Source organism: Malaclemys terrapin, chromosome 20 (genome assembly GCF_027887155.1).
Source record: "Malaclemys terrapin pileata isolate rMalTer1 chromosome 20, rMalTer1.hap1, whole genome shotgun sequence".
NCBI classification, from domain to species: Eukaryota; Metazoa; Chordata; order Testudines; family Emydidae; genus Malaclemys; species Malaclemys terrapin.
Window position 1 is genome coordinate 16,781,458 of NC_071524.1, and position 15,350 is coordinate 16,796,807.

At 63.4% G+C, this 15,350-nt stretch overlaps 1 protein-coding gene across 1 annotated transcript; it reads left to right on the top strand.

Annotated features, from left to right (window-relative positions):
* The first annotated feature begins 6,905 nt into the window (after positions 1-6,905).
* On the top strand, positions 6,906-14,008 carry GGN (gametogenetin). The gene is made up of 3 exons (XM_054010227.1): positions 6,906-6,984; positions 10,455-12,798; positions 13,856-14,008. Exons 2-3 carry the CDS (start codon positions 10,469-10,471, stop codon positions 13,983-13,985), a joined length of 2,460 nt encoding a protein of 819 aa, XP_053866202.1. The 5' UTR covers positions 6,906-6,984; positions 10,455-10,468; the 3' UTR covers positions 13,986-14,008.
* Positions 14,009-15,350: the final 1,342 nt, after the last annotated feature.

A 15,350-nucleotide genomic window follows, 5' to 3' on the forward strand; every position in this document is an offset into this window, starting at 1 on the left:
CTTGGGCAAGTCACTTCCTTGTTCTGTGCCTCAGTTTCCCCATCCGTAAAATAGGGATAATAATGCACTTCACAAAGGAGATCAGTATCAGCATCTACTGATAAGGGTTAGGGATTATTACATGTTCCTCCTCTTCCCAACGTACCTGCGCACCTCACAATCTTTAATCTTGTTAGCTTCACAATGCCCCTGGTAGGCAGGACAGAGCTATTATCCCTATTGTACAGATGAGGAAACCGAGGCACAACAAGGTTACAGCTCAGATTTTAAACGGTGTCTTAATGCCTTGCAGATTCAGGAGCCTGTATCTCATTATCGTGTTGGCACTTAGGAGCCTATATCCAGTCCTCTAGGCCTTGCAACACCTAAATACCTTTAAAAATCTGGGCTTGAAGGACCTGGTCAAGGTCATACCGGTGGTCTACAGCAGGGCAGAGAATCCAAGGCCGGCCTCCCAAGTCCCAGGCTAACGACTTTCCCCAAGCGGCTGCACTTTCCCTGGACCTACGTCCCCGGTGTGGCTCCCCAGCCCAGCCAGCATGCAGCTAACGCCTCACCGCAGTCAGCAGCTCTGCCTGGCCAGATTTAGGAACAAGCCCTGGTCTTGGCTGGGGTGGAAAGCTTCTGTGCATGGTGCCCTGGGGGCTGCATGGGATGTGGCGAGGGGGCAGGGGCAGAAGGCTCATTGTACGGGGGGGGGGGCTCAGTAATGTGGAGGAGTGGGAGGGGATGGTTCTGGGGAAGGGGGGCAGGGTGTAGTTGGCTGGAAGGGGTGGATTTTACACTGTGAGAGGGCTCTCCTGTCCCTGGTGCCCAAGGAAAGGCAGATGCAGGGGGACTGCACTGGACTTCAGGGGGGTCAGTCTCATTGTATAGGGGGATGCACCTGGTCCTGGGATGGGGGTGTCTGTACTGTGGGGGAACAAGAGGGGGGTGCACCTACCTGGAAGGCGGGAGTCATCTTCCAGGAAGGGCAGACAGATGCGCTGTGCTGGTGGGGAGGGGGCAACGTCTGGCATTTGGGGAGAGGAAATACTTAGGGGGTGGAGGAAGGAAGATACTGGGGGGAGGTCTGCATCTGCCCCCACAGGGAGAAGGTGCTCCAGGGGATGCCGTGGGTGGGGAACACTGGAGTTGAGCAGGAGTCACATGAGGGGCAACTGTGCCCCTCAAGGGGTGGGGAGGATACACGGGGGGGCAGAGGCTGGCTGTGCCCTGGGGGCTCCATGGAAGGGGGCACTCTAGCCTGGGAGGGGGTTGCATGGAGGGGGGTTCTGAGGATGGGGGGGAGGGGGGAGAGTCTGGACCAGGAGGATCATAGGAGGGGCTCTGGCTCAGGCGTGTTGCATGAAAGGGGGGCTCTGGGGATGTGTGGGGGGGGGCTCTGGCCTCGGTGGTGTACAGGGGATTCTGAAGCGGTGAGGGAGCCAGGGAGGGGAGATTTTGAGGGGGCTCTAGAGGCAGGGGGCGCTTGTGGGGGCAGAGGTGTTCTGATGGGGGGACTTGCGGGGATTCGGAGGGGGCAGGGCTGGAAGGACATGGGGGGCCTGAGGGGGTAGGGGGCTTGTGGGGGCTCTGAGAGGGCGGGGCTCACTGGACGTGGGGGATTCTGAGGGGGCAGAACTAGCAGGACACGGGAGGTTCTCGGGAGGGTTGCGGGGGGCTGTGAGAGGGTGGGGCTCAAAGGACATGGGGGTTCAAAGGGGGCTATGGGGGGCTGAGAGGGGGCAGGGGGCTCGCAGGGGTTCTGAGGGGGCGGGGCTTGAAGGATGCGCGGGATTCGAAGTGGGGCTGAGGGGGCACGGGGCTCGAAGGACGCGGGGGGTTCGAAGGGGGGCTGTGAAGGGACAGGGGGCTCGTGGGGGTTCTGAGGGGGCGGGGCTTGAAGGATGCAGGGGGTTTAAAGGGGGGCCGTGAGGGAGCTGTGAGGGGGCGGGGGCTCACGGGGGTTCTGAGGGGGCAGAGCTCCAAGGTCACGGGAGGTTCAAAGGGGGGCCATGTGGGGGGCTGTGAGGGGGCGGGGGGCTCGCGGGGGTTCTGAGGGGGCAGGGTTCAAAGGGGGGTTCTGAGGGGGCAGGGTGCTCATGGGGGTTCTGAAGGGGGCGGGGTTCAAAGGGGGGATGTGGGGGGGTTCTAAGGGGGTGGGGGGCTTGCGGGAGTTCTGAGGGGGCAGGGTTCGAAGGGGGATGTGGGGGAGTTCTGAGGGGGCGGGGGGCTTGTGGGGGTTCTGAGGGGGCGGGGTTCGAAGGGGGCTGTGGGGGGGGTTGTGAGGGCGGGGGGCTCGCGGGGGTTCTGAGGGGGCGGGGTTAGAAGGGGGATGTGGGGGGTTCTGAGGGGGCGGGTTTCAAAGGGGGATGTGGGGGTTCCAAGGGGGCGGGGTTCGAAGGGGGCTGGGGGGGGCTGTGAGGGGCAGGGGGCTCACGGGGGTTCTGAGGGGGCGGGGTTCGAAGGGGGGATGTTGGGGGGTTCTGAGAGGGCGGGGGGCTCATGGGGGTTCTGAGGGGGCGGGGTTCGAAGGGGGGTTCTGAGGGGGCGGGGGGGCTCGCGGCGGTTCTGAGGGGGCGGGGTTCGAAGGGGGCTGTGAGGGGCAGGGGGCTCGCGGGGGTTCTGTGGGGGCAGGGTTCGAAGGGGGCTGTGGGGGGGCTGTGACGGGGCGGGGGGCTCGTGGAGGTTCTGAGGGAGCGGGGTTCGAAGGGGGTTCTGAGGGGGGCGGGGTGCTCGCGGGGGATCTGAGGGGGCGGGGCTCGAAGGGGGGATGTGGGGGGGGCTGTGAGGGGGCGGGGGGCTCGCGGGGGTTCTGAGGGGGCGGGGCTCGAAGGGGGGATGTGTGGGGGGCTGTGAGGGGGCGGGGGGCTCACGGGGGTTCTGAGGGGGCGGGGTTCGAAGGGGGGTTCTGAGGGGGGCGGGGGCTCGCGGGGGTTCTGAGGGGGCGGGGCTCGAAGCGGGGATGTGGGGGGGACTGTGAGGGGGCGGGGGGCTCGTGGGAGTTCTGAGGGGGCGGGGCTCGAAGGGGGAATGTGGGGGGGGTTCTGAGGGGGCAGGGGGCTCGCGGGGGTTCTGAGGGGGCGGGGCTCAAAGGGGGGATGTGGGGGGGCTGTGAGGGGCGGGGGGCTCGCGGGGGTTCTGAGGGGGCGGGGTTCAAAGGGAGGATGTGGGGGGGTTCTGAGGGGGCGGGGTTAGAAGGGGGGATGTGGGGGGGGTTCTGAGGGGGCGGGGTTCGAAGGGGGGATGTGGGGGGGGCTGTGAGGGGGCGGGGGGCTCGCGGGGGTTCTGAGGGGGCGGGGTTCGAAGGGGGCTGTGAGGGGGCAGGAGGCTCGCGGGGGTTCTGAGGGGGCGGGGTTCGAAGGGGAATGTGGGGGGGCTGTGAGGGGGCAGGGGGCTCGCGGGGGTTCTGAGGGGGCGGGGTTCGAAGGGGGGTTCTGAGGGGGCGGGGCTCGAAGGGGTGATGTGGTGGGGCTGTGAGGGGGCGGGGGGCTCGCGGGGGTTCTGAGGGGGCGGGGCTCGAAGGGGGGTTCTGAGGGGGCGGGGTTCGAAGGGGGGATGGGGGGGTTCTGAGGGGGCGGGGGGCTCGCGGGGGTTCTGAGGGGGCGGGGTTAGAAGGAGGGATGTGGGGGGGGCTGTGAGGGGGCGGGGGGCTCGCGGGGGTTCTGAGGGGGCGGGGTTCGAAGGAGGGATGTGGGGGGGGCTGTGAGGGGGCGGGGGGCTCGCGGGGGTTCTGAGGGGGCGGGGCTCGAAGGGAGGTTCTGAGGGGGCGGGGTTCGAAGGGGCTCGCGGGGGTTCTGAGGGGGCGGGGTTAGAAGGAGGGATGTGGGGGGGGCTGTGAGGGGGCGGGGGGCTCGCGGGGGTTCTGAGGGGGCGGGGTTCGAAGGAGGGATGTGGGGGGGGCTGTGAGGGGGCGGGGGGCTCGCGGGGGTTCTGAGGGGGCGGGGTTCGAAGGGGGGGATGTGGGGGGGCTGTGAGGGGGCGGGGGGCTCGCGGGGGTTCTGAGGGGGCGGGGCTCGAAGGGGGGTTCTGAGGGGGCGGGGTTCGAAGGAGGGATGTGGGGGGGCTGTGAGGGGGCGGGGGGCTCGCGGGGGTTCTGAGGGGGCGAGGTTCGAAGGAGGGATGTGGGGGGGCTGTGAGGGGGCGGGGGGCTCGCGGGGGTTCTGAGGGGGCGGGGTTCGAAGGGGGGATGTGGGTGGGGCTGTGAGGGGGCGGGGGCTCGTGGGGGTTCTGAGGGGGCGGGGCTCGAAGGGGGGATGTGTGGGGGGCTGTGAGGGGGCGGGGGGCTCACGGGGGTTCTGAGGGGGCGGGGTTCGAAGGGGGGTTCTGAGGGGGGCGGGGGCTCGCGGGGGTTCTGAGGGGGCGGGGCTCGAAGCGGGGATGTGGGGGGGGCTGTGAGGGGCGGGGGGCTCGCGGGAGTTCTGAGGGGGCGGGGCTCGAAGGGGGGATGTGGGGGGGTTCTGAGGGGGCAGGGGGCTCGCGGGGGTTCTGAGGGGGCGGGGCTCAAAGGGGGGATGTGGGGGGGCTGTGAGGGGCGGGGGGCTCGCGGGGGTTCTGAGGGGGCGGGGTTCAAAGGGAGGATGTGGGGGGGTTCTGAGGGGGCGGGGTTAGAAGGGGGGATGTGGGGGGGGTTCTGAGGGGGCGGGGCTCGAAGGGGGGATGGGGGGGGCTGTGAGGGGCGGGGTTCGAAGGGGGGTTCTGAGGGGGCGGGGTTCGAAGGGGGGATGTGGGGGGAGGCTGTGAGGGGGCGGGGGGCTCGCGGGGGTTTTGAGGGGGCGGGGCTCGAAGGGGGGTTCTGAGGGGGCGGGGTTCGAAGGGGGGATGTGGGGGGGGCTATGAGGGGGCAGGGGGCTCGCGGGGGTTCTGAGGGGGCGGGGTTCGAAGGGGGGATGTGGGGGGGGGCTGTGAGGGGGCGGGGGGTTCGCGGGGGTTCTGAGGGGGCGGGGTTCGAAGGGGGCTGTGAGGGGGCGGGGGGCTCGCGGGGGTTCTGAGTGGGCGGGGTTCGAAGGGGGGATGTGGGGGGGGCTGTGAGGGGGCGGGGGGCTCGCGGGGGTTCTGAGGGGACGGGGTTCGAAGGGGGGATGTGGGGGGGGCTGTGAGGGGGCGGGGGGCTCGCGGGGGTTCTGAGGGGGCGGGGTTCGAAGGGGGGATGTGGGGGGGGGCTGTGAGGGGGCGGGGGGCTCGCGGGGGTTCTGAGGGGGCGGGGTTCGAAGGGGGCTGTGAGGGGGCGGGAGGCTCGCGGGGGTTCTGAGGGGGCGGGGTTCGAAGGGGGGATGTGGGGGGGCTGTGAGGGGGCAGGGGGCTCGCGGGGGTTCTGAGGGGGCGGGGTTCGAAGGGGGGTTCTGAGGGGGCGGGGCTCGAAGGGGTGATGTGGTGGGGCTGTGAGGGGGCGGGGGGCTCGCGGGGGTTCTGAGGGGGCGGGGCTCGAAGGGGGGTTCTGAGGGGGCGGGGCTCGAAGGGGGGTTCTGAGGGGGCGGGGTTCGAAAGGGGGATGGGGGGGTTCTGAGGGGGCGGGGGGCTCGCGGGGGTTCTGAGGGGGCGGGGTTAGAAGGAGGGATGTGGGGGGGGCTGTGAGGGGGCGGGGGGCTCGCGGGGGTTCTGAGGGGGCGGGGTTCGAAGGGGGGGATGTGGGGGGGGCTGTGAGGGGGCGGGGGGCTCGCGGGGGTTCTGAGGGGGCGGGGCTCGAAGGGGGGTTCTGAGGGGGCGGGGTTCGAAAGGGGGATGGGGGGGTTCTGAGGGGGCGGGGGGCTCGCGGGGGTTCTGAGGGGGCGGGGTTCGAAGGAGGGATGTGGGGGGGGCTGTGAGGGGGCGGGGGGCTCGCGGGGGTTCTGAGGGGGCGGGGCTCGAAGGGGGGTTCTGAGGGGGCGGGGTTCGAAAGGGGGATGGGGGGGTTCTGAGGGGGCGGGGGGCTCGCGGGGGTTCTGAGGGGGCGGGGTTAGAAGGAGGGATGTGGGGGGGGCTGTGAGGGGGCGGGGGGCTCGCGGGGGTTCTGAGGGGGCGGGGTTCGAAGGGGGGGATGTGGGGGGGGCTGTGAGGGGGCGGGGGGCTCGCGGGGGTTCTGAGGGGGCGGGGCTCGAAGGGGGGTTCTGAGGGGGCGGGGTTCGAAAGGGGGATGGGGGGGTTCTGAGGGGGCGGGGGGCTCGCGGGGGTTCTGAGGGGGCGGGGTTCGAAGGAGGGATGTGGGGGGGGCTGTGAGGGGGCGGGGGGCTCGCGGGGGTTCTGAGGGGGCGGGGTTCGAAGGGGGGCTGTGGGGGGGGCTGTGAGGGGGCGGGGTTCGAAGGGGGGCTGTGGGGGGGGCTGTGAGGGGGCGGGGTTCGAAGGAGGGATGTGGGGGGGGCTGTGAGGGGGCGGGGGGCTCGCGGGGGTTCTGAGGGGGCGGGGTTCGAAGGGGGGGATGTGGGGGGGGCTGTGAGGGGGCGGGGTTCGAAGGGGGGCTGTGGGGGGGGCTGTGAGGGGGCGGGGTTCGAAGGGGGGATGTGGGGGGGGCTGTGAGGGGGCGGGGTTCGAAGGGGGGCTGTGGGGGGGGCTGTGAGGGGGCGGGGTTCGAAGGGGGGCTGTGGGGGGGGCTGTGAGGGGGCGGGGTTCGAAGGGGGGCTGTGGGGGGGGCTGTGAGGGGGCGGGGTTCGAAGGGGGGGATGTGGGGGGGGCTGTGAGGGGGCGGGGTTCGAAGGGGGGCTGTGGGGGGGGCTGTGAGGGGGCGGGGTTCGAAGGGGGGGATGTGGGGGGGGCTGTGAGGGGGCGGGGTTCGAAGGGGGGCTGTGGGGGGGGCTGTGAGGGGGCGGGGTTCGAAGGGGGGCTGTGGGGGGGGCTGTGAGGGGGCGGGGTTCGAAGGGGGGCTGTGGGGGGGGCTGTGAGGGGGCGGGGTTCGAAGGGGGGCTGTGGGGGGGGCTGTGAGGGGGCGGGGTTCGGAGGGGGCTCGCGGCCGTTGGGTTCCAGCCTCCCGGCGGTTCCGGCCCGACCCGGCCGCTCCCTGCGGCCCCGGACAGAGCCCCCGGCCGGGCGGTGAGTGCGGGCTGGGGCCAGAGCGGAGGGGTCAGGGGCCATTAACCGGGTGGAGGGGTCAGAGGGGAGAGGTTGGAGGGGAAAGGTCAGGGGGCATTAACTGGGGGAGGGGCCAGAGGGGAGGGGTCAGGGGCCATTAACCGGGTGGAGGGGTCAGAGGGGAGAGGTTGGAGGGGAAAGGTCAGGGGGCATTAACTGGGGGAGGGGCCAGAGGGGAGGGGTCAGGGGCATTAACCACAGGAGGGGTCAGAGGGGAGGGGTCAGGGGGCATTAACTGGGGGAGGGGTCAGAGGGGAGGGGTTAGGGGGCATTAACCAGAGAAGGGGTTGGAGGGGAGGGGTCAGAGGTCATTTACTGGCAGAGGGGTCGGACGGAAGGGGTTGGGGCAGTAACCGGGGGAGATGTTGGAGGGGAGGGGTTGGAGGGCATTAATTGAGGGAGGGGGCGGGGACATTATTCTGTTAGGGCAGGAAGGGGACATTACCTGGAGAGGGAGTTGGGGGTACTAACGGGGGGGGGGGTCGGAGGTTATGAGCCAGGGCAGGGATCTGGGGGCAGTCTGCGTTTGGGGCAGTACCCAGGTGGCAGGCAGCAGAAGCATTAAGCTTGAAGTTGGGGGGTGGTTCCAAGGCTGTTTCCCTGTTTATTTGGGGGCAGAGGCAGCTCGCTCAGGAACAAGCGGCTGGGGTAGATACGGGTGGCTGGAGGAAAAGGCATTTCTTACCCCGGGGGGATGTGCGTTCATCAGTAGGTGGCACTCTAGTCCCCAGCATTTTCAACCCTGGTGTCAAGACAGGAGAACGATGGAGAGCCAGACTTATAGAATGATCCAATAATAATTAGCGTTCAGTGACTCAGGACTCCTGGGTTCTATTCCCAGGTCTGTCACTGACATACTGGGTGCCCTAGCATGTCCCTCACCTCTCTGTGCCTCAGTTTTCCCTCCCACCCTTTGTCTCTTTAGCTTGTAAGTTCTTGGGGGGCTGGGACTGTCTCTTACCCTGTAGCACCCATCCCAATGGGTTCCCCATCTCTGTTGGCCTAGAATACACATAATAGGAGTCAATACATTCATAATAATTCAGATTGATATTTAAAAGGTAAAATATGGGTTAACACAGGGAGTGGAGGGGTTGGTTAAAAACCAGCTTTTCAGAACCTAAGCCTCAGCAGAAATTGTTCCCATTATATTATTGTTTATTTGTATCACTGTCGTGCCTAGGAATCTCTGGCACTGAACAAACACACAACAAACACATGGGCCTTGCCCCAAAGGACTCTCAATGTAAGAGACAGCAGGTGGAGACAGACAGACAGACAGGAGAGTACAAGGAAACAGACCACAGTGGTCTGAGTGACGACCAGTGGTCCCAGCACACTAGCGGCCTAATTGTTGCCAGGTTTAATTTTAATCACCAAACTTCTCCAGTTTCTTTTTGTAAACAAGTAACCTTTCTCCCCCCATTGGCAGTGCAGCTCAGCTGCCCCCTCGTGGGAGAACCCCGAGACAAAAGGTCTCTACCAAGCAAAGAGAAATGCGAACAACAGACAAACCATCACCTCTTCCCCAGGTTAAAAAAAAAAATGGCTTGAAGAAAGGTGAGGATTGGGGGTGGGGGAAGAAATTAGATTTTTAATTTGTAACAATCTAGGATGTTAATTGCCCATAACAATCCCTAGCTTGTATGTCGTGCTGTACAAAAGCACTCTCACTATACCTAAAACGCTCATTATCCCATTTTACAGATGGGGAAACCGAGGCACAAGAGAGGGAAAGTAACTTGCCCCAGGGCACCCGGCAAGCCAGAGCTGGGAATAAAACCCAGGTGTCCTGACTCCCAGGGCAGGGTTCTATCCACTAGGCAACACTGCCTCCCTATCTTTCACCAGCTCCTGTGATGATTATATAGGGGGCTTGATTATCATTTCCCTTATGCTGGGTTTACACCTGTGTAACTTGACTGCAGTGGAGTCACTCCTGTGCTACATCAGTGTAATTTAGGGTAGAATCGAACTTGCTTTTTTTAACCCAATATTGACCCTAAAAGGTTTCTCTTTATAAAATATCCTTTGCACCCCAAACCAGGGGTGGAACCCCATTTGTAAATTCTTTGGGGGGCAGGGACCATCTTTTTGTTGTGTATTTGTACAGCACCTAGCGCAGTGGGGTTCCGGTACATGTCTGGGGCTCCTTGGTGCTACCATAATACACCTAATAGCCAATGGGTCCTGGTCCATGCCTAGAGCTCCCAGGAGCTACCATAATACACCTAATAAGAATAACAGGAATCCCCTTTGCTAGAGGGAGTTAGTTTAAAAATCTGCCTTTGAAATAGGCAAAATGAGCAACCCTGGGGATGGTGACTCTGCCTGGGCCTCATCCAGTGGCCACTGAGGTCAATGGAAAGTTTCCCCTGGATTTGAATAGGCTTCGGATCCTGCCCCATGTCTGTGTCTAACCTTCCTACCGTCTCATAGTACCTGAGTGACAGTTTTGCTGTCTTCTCTCGAGCAAGTTGGTTCACCCCATTTTCCCCCTCTGTAAACTGGGGGTAGCTGTTGTGACCCGGGTGGCATAATTCATTACTATTTATAGCTTCTAAGGCCAGGAGTCGGACCTCCTGCATAGCCCAGGGCATAGGGCGGCCCTGGATTAATTCCTCTTTGAACTAGATCCGATCCTTTAGAAAAACAGCCAGTCTTGATTTCAAAATGGCCAGGGATGGAGAATCCGCCTTGACCCTTGGTAAATTGTTCCACTGGCTAATTGCCTTTCCTGTTAAAAATGTGCCCCTTCTTTCTCTATGAGGTGCTCAGCTGGAACAGTTGTCTACTAGCATTGTAATTCTTGTGTATATTCCAGAAGGGCGTATTCGCTCCGCCCAAGAGAAGAAGGGTTGCCCAAGCGTTAGGGCAAAAGCCTGGGACTTGGGAGACCTGAGTTTGAGTCTCTGCTCTACCACAGAGGCTCTGTGTGACCTTGGGGTCACTTAGGGCCAGATCCTCAAAGGGATTTAGGGGCCTTAACTCCTACTGAACTGAAATCCCTGTGAGAATCTATCTGGGTCTTAGCCATGGCGTGCCTCAGTTTTCCCATCTGTACAATGAGGTGTTGGGAGGATAAATCCATTAAAGATGGCAAGGGGCTCAGATGCAGTGGGGCAGGGCTCATATAAGTACCTTCGGTAGATAGATAAATAACCAGCCCTCCGGGCCCAATTGTGCTAGGAAGAGACAGTCTCTGCCCACAAGATTCACAGAGCTTATGGCCAGAAGGGACCCATTAGATCAAGAGTTAATAATCTAACTAGACAAGGGCAGGGAGGGGAATCAGAAGCCGGGAGAGGAGAAGCTACAGTACTTAGGCAAGGTCACCTGACAGGCCAGTGGCAGAGGTGAGACTCGATTGCACACCTCCCAAGTCTTCGTCTGCTAGGCCACGCTGTCATTCTCTCTTCTCCCGCTCACAGGATGAACGTCGAAAATGGGCAACGTGCAGTCGGAAGCATCCCAAGATGTAGACCCTGCGCAGGGCAAAGACAAGGAAGGCAAGCCAGGAGCAGACGATGGGTGCTTGGCTGGCACGCCGAGCGGGGCCGGGAGCGAATCGGGAGCCCTCCCACCTCGTCCCGAAACCTTTGCAGCAAAAGAGCCTTCCCAGCCACGCAACAGAGAGCCAGGGAGAAGAGGAAAGCAGGCGGAATCCTCAGAGATGTGCAAGAGTTGCTCCAAGAAATCCAAACTCAAGCTGTCTTCCATGTGGGTTCAGAATTCCAGCAGCCTCAGCAGAGATCCAGGCCTTGGAGACAATGACTCCGCTCCGGAATTGGGGCGAGGGAAGGCAGGGGAAGCCGGATTGACCTGCCTAAGTGGTGATGCCAGCTTGGGCAAGGAGCCGAACCCAGCACTGGCTATTCCAGGCACCCACCAAGGGGAACCCAAGGGCCAGAAGGCGACATCCGGGTCTCAAAACCCGCCCCCCGAGCAAGACTTGCTGAGGTCCAAAAAGACAGCGCCCAAGGGGAAGAGCAAAGGAGAGACCGTTTCCATCATGAAGCAAGGAGGCCAGGGCGACCTTCCAGGCAAGAGTGCCGCTGCCTCAGTGCTGCTGGAGCGGGCACAGGAGATCGGCGCGCCCAAGGGCACGTCGGGACCAGAGGGCTGCAGCCAACCAGCCCTGACCAAGACACAGACACAGAGTTCAGTCCTGGACAGCCCCGCCCGTTCGGATGCTCCGAAGCCCAATGACGAGGGCGGGCCTAACGATGCAGCAGAAAGGAACCCGACCAGGACAGCTCCCCCAAGGCCCCTGGCTGTGTCAGGAGGGAAGAGACAGCCCCCGCCTCATGAGGAAGGCTCACCCGGCAGCCACGGCGACTCAAAGGCGCCCACCAGTCCCTGCCAATCGCCCACCGGCCAGGCCAAGACCCGGGGCAGCAGAGCAAAGGAGCCCCCGGGGAGTGAGGAGGATGGGGTGAATGCAGAGGGGGTGCAGGCCCTCCTGGAACATGGCCTGAGCTTCCTGTACAAGGTCACCATCCAGCCTGGGCAGCGGCCGCCCAGTGTCAAGGCGATAAAGCAGCGGGCCGGCCTGATCTCCTCCGGCATCTCCTATGCCGACGCCCTGAAGCAGTGTCCCCAGAAGAAGGCCCCGTCCAGTGTCTCTGGGTCGCCCAAGGTGGCTGAGAAGCTGCCGTCGCTCAAGGGGCTGGAAAGGAGAGATCAGGAGGATCTCAGCTCCTTGACCCAGGCCTTTTTGGAGCAGTTCCAGAAAATGGGCACTAAGGAGCAGGCCTCACCCACCACCCAGCCCCAGAGCCAGGCCAAGCAGCAGCTGCATCTGGTCAAGATCCTGGACGACCTCACCTCCTTCAACTTCAGGAGCCTGGAGGGTCAGAAGCCCAGAGTGCCAACCCCGTACCCGCAGCGGCGCAAAGGCCAGGGCAGAAATAGCCCCAGGTTCGGATCAGACGTGTCTCGGCTGGTGTCCTTCTTGGGCAATGCCCCCAAGCTGGACGAGCTGAGGCAGGACGAGGGCCACCCGCAGCCCGTCAGGGCCTGGCTGGCTGACGATACTAGGAAGGACCCAGGTCCCAACGGAGAACCCCCCGGAGAACCCCCTCAACTTAGCCCTGCCTTCGTGGGGGAGCCGGAGCAGCTAACACAAGCTGGAGCGACCCAGCCGCGGAAGCCAGAGACACCCTCCCCAGAGGCAAATCCACCAGCGAGGGCTCCTGGTCTACCCACACCAGACTCGCCTGCTTTGCCTTCGGCAGAGGCTGCAGCCGCCAGCACAGTCCAGCCTGGCAAAGGGGAGGACCAACCCATGGCCTTGCCTGGGCAGGAGGCCATTCCTCCCACCCCTGCCCCTCCGGTGCCGACGTGCCCTGCGGGAGCTCAGCGCCAGGCAGTGTTGGAGCAGAGCAGCGCCTCCAAAGGGGCGCCAGGCCACGTCAGGACGAAGGCAAGGAAACAGGCCACGACTAAGCTGCAGTCCCGGTCCACGTGGCAGCCCAAGGTGGCAGCTAGCCCCACCCAGAAGCCGCAGGAGAAGCTCAAGGCCCACGGACAGCCGAAGGCCAAAGCGCAGAAGATCAAGTCGCAGAGGCAGGGGCGGGAAGCCCCGGAGCCACAGGTTGCCCCAGCTGAGCCCTGCCTGGACGCAGCCTCAGAGCAGGGTCCGGATGGCTCTCATGACAAGCCCCAGGCTTCCGCTCGCCACTGGCCGCCGTTCCAGATCATGGATTCGTGCCCCAGGAAGTGCTACTGCAAGCACCAGGATCAGAGGAAGCTGCCCAGGAACATCTCTGCGTGGTGAGTGGGCGTGGGGTCTAGATCCCAGACACCCCCAGCGCTCGGAGCCGGCTGTTCCAAGCCCTGCCTCCATAAGTGACCCGGGCCCCACATCCTCAAAGCCAAGGGGAGGCAGGGCCGGCTCCAGGGTTTTGGCTGCCCCAAGCAGCCAAAAAAAAAAAAGCCGCGATCGTGATCTGCGGCGGCAATTCGGCGGAAGGTCCTTCACTCCGAGCCGGAGTGAGGGACCGTCCGCCGAATTGCCGCCGAATAGCTGAACGTGCCGCCCCTCTCCGGAGCAGCCGCCCCAAGCACCTGCTTGACAAGCTGGTGCCTGGAGCCGGCCCTGATGGGAAGTAGGTGCCTAAATACCTGAGGACCTGAGCCTTGGAGACTGGGGAACCCATAACCTCTAGGTCGCCCATTCAGATCCAGCCCAGGGGGGTCGTGGTTGAAAATCCCAGGTAAATAATTTCACACACTGAGATAGCTCTAGTTTTCAGCCACCATGGAGCTTGGCTGGACTTGAATAGGAGGATGGTCAGGGAGCCAGTCCCCCGAAATTCTGGCACTGGTCACCGTCAGAGACAGGATGTGGGGCTAGATGGACCATTGGTCTGCCCCAGTATGGCCGTTCTTACGTTCTAAGGCTCACTAGCCCGTTAGCAATCCCTTCGAGCCACACGCTAGCAGAGAAGCAGCCTGGACTGCTTTACAATGGGCTAGCCGGACAAGCAGCCCCCCCGATAGCTGGGGAGTGGAAATCTTGTCTTGCCTGTCTCTGGCACTCTGATCCTGACGATACCGCCCCGCCTTGATGGGGAGCGGGACCAGGCCTGCACCAGGAAAGCTTTGCCGATAGAGCTCGACCGGCAAACCCTCCTGCTGGAGAGGCAGCTCCCGCTGGCAAAAATGTGTGTTTGCCGACGTGGCTTGTGCCAGTGCCCCGAATGGAAAAAGCTGCCAGAGGTGGTGGAACTGGGGGTTGGGTGCCTGGGGACAGATCAGCGATGACTGAGTGCCCGCCCTATCCAAACCACTGCCCCTGCCTGTCCTCTCGTTTAACCCTTCAATGTAGGCTGACTCCCTCCGCCAACCACCTGGCTGAGCCGCCCTGGGTCTCCACTGCCATCCTGGCTGGATCACTGGTTGCCGGCACCAGGTTCTTCCTGGATTCATATGAGCAGCAGACAGGAGACGACGACTGAGAATCCCCCCGTTTTCCCGTCAATAAACCACGTTGGGCCAGCTCTGTGGATTGGCTTCATTCACACGCCCATCCGCGCCGGAGCAGCAGCAGGCTGGACAGACCTTGGGTGAATTCCCCCTCACGTGACTTTCCTACCCCAGAGACAGCCGGCCCGATTCTCAGCTACAGTGGCCCCCCTGGGCCGCTCCTGGCCATATAAAGGGGCCCTAAAGTGGGTGGAAACAGCCCCCTGGCAATCCTCACCCCTTATGATGCCATGTGGGGGGGACGATGACACAGAGGAACGCTGGCCTGGGGAAGGGCTGCACACAGAGGCTCTGGGGGGGGGAGTGGACATGGGGGATACAGCCTGTGCCATGGGAAGATGGGGGCACACACAGCCCCTGGGGACATGGGGCAGTGCAGGGAGTCCTTGAAATAGAGGGGGAATGGAGGGTGGTGCCCAGGGGGCTTGTGGGGGGAATGGAGGGTTGGGAGGATCCCCAGGTGCATGCAATGCGCTCGGCTGACAGACACCACAAAGCGTGGGTCCCCCCAGTGGGAGGTGCTGGAATGTGAATTGAAGGTGCATTGGCAGAGCCGACCAGGCAGGAACGGCGTAACAGGGACGTTTTGGGGCCCAGGACTGGCGTAGCCGGGGCTGCGTGTTGGGAGCGGAAGCTTGCCCGGCTGCGCCCAGCTCTAGGCAAGGGCAAGCTCCAGTCTTGCTGTCCCCCGCCTGCTAAAACCACCTCTCAGCCCAGCACAAGTTCCTGGATGGCCTAGGCAGGAGTTCCAGCTGTTCTCCACCCAGGAAGCAGCCCGCCCCAGCAGCAAGGAGGGAAAACGCAACGGCCCAGGGCAAACCTCCATGTTAAACATTCAGGCCTCATGTTGCAGTTTGGGTTAAGATCTTGAAAAGGGCCTGAATTTTCAAAGCACGTGTCCACCCAGAGAGATTTCCCAGCACAAACATAGAAAAATAGTTCTTCTGCTATTGCTGTTCCCTCTCCAGTGCGGGCGCTGCTCCAGAATGAAAGCAGAGTCGGTACTCCAGGCTAAGTGACTTTATTCCAGACTAACGGCCCAGCTGCCAGGGGCACTGTGCCCCGCTACCCCTACGATAGTTATACCAGGAGATTCTCCCCAGCTGTGAGGCTGTAATAAATACATTAGACTGTCAAGCGCTTCGAGAGCTACTGCTGAGAAGTGCTAGATACGAGCGAGGCATTATTTCAGTTGCTCAGTCCCAGGCCAGCCAGCTACGGCCGCTAGGACCCCGGCGTGCTAGTACAAACACAGACCAAGGAGAAACGCCCCATCCCGAATGAACTTACCTCCTTACGTTTCACATTTTCAGTCTTAAAGGTCACTGAAAAATGGG

Bases quoted from the DNA above. Each gene is read 5' to 3' on its own strand.
- GGN (XM_054010227.1), top strand. From the start codon at position 10,469: ATGGGCAACGTGCAGTCGGAAGCATCCCAAGATGTAGACCCTGCGCAG. The intron at 12,799-13,855 runs GTGAGTGGGCGT...CCTTCAATGTAG, and splicing joins CCCAGGAACATCTCTGCGTG to GCTGACTCCCTCCGCCAACC.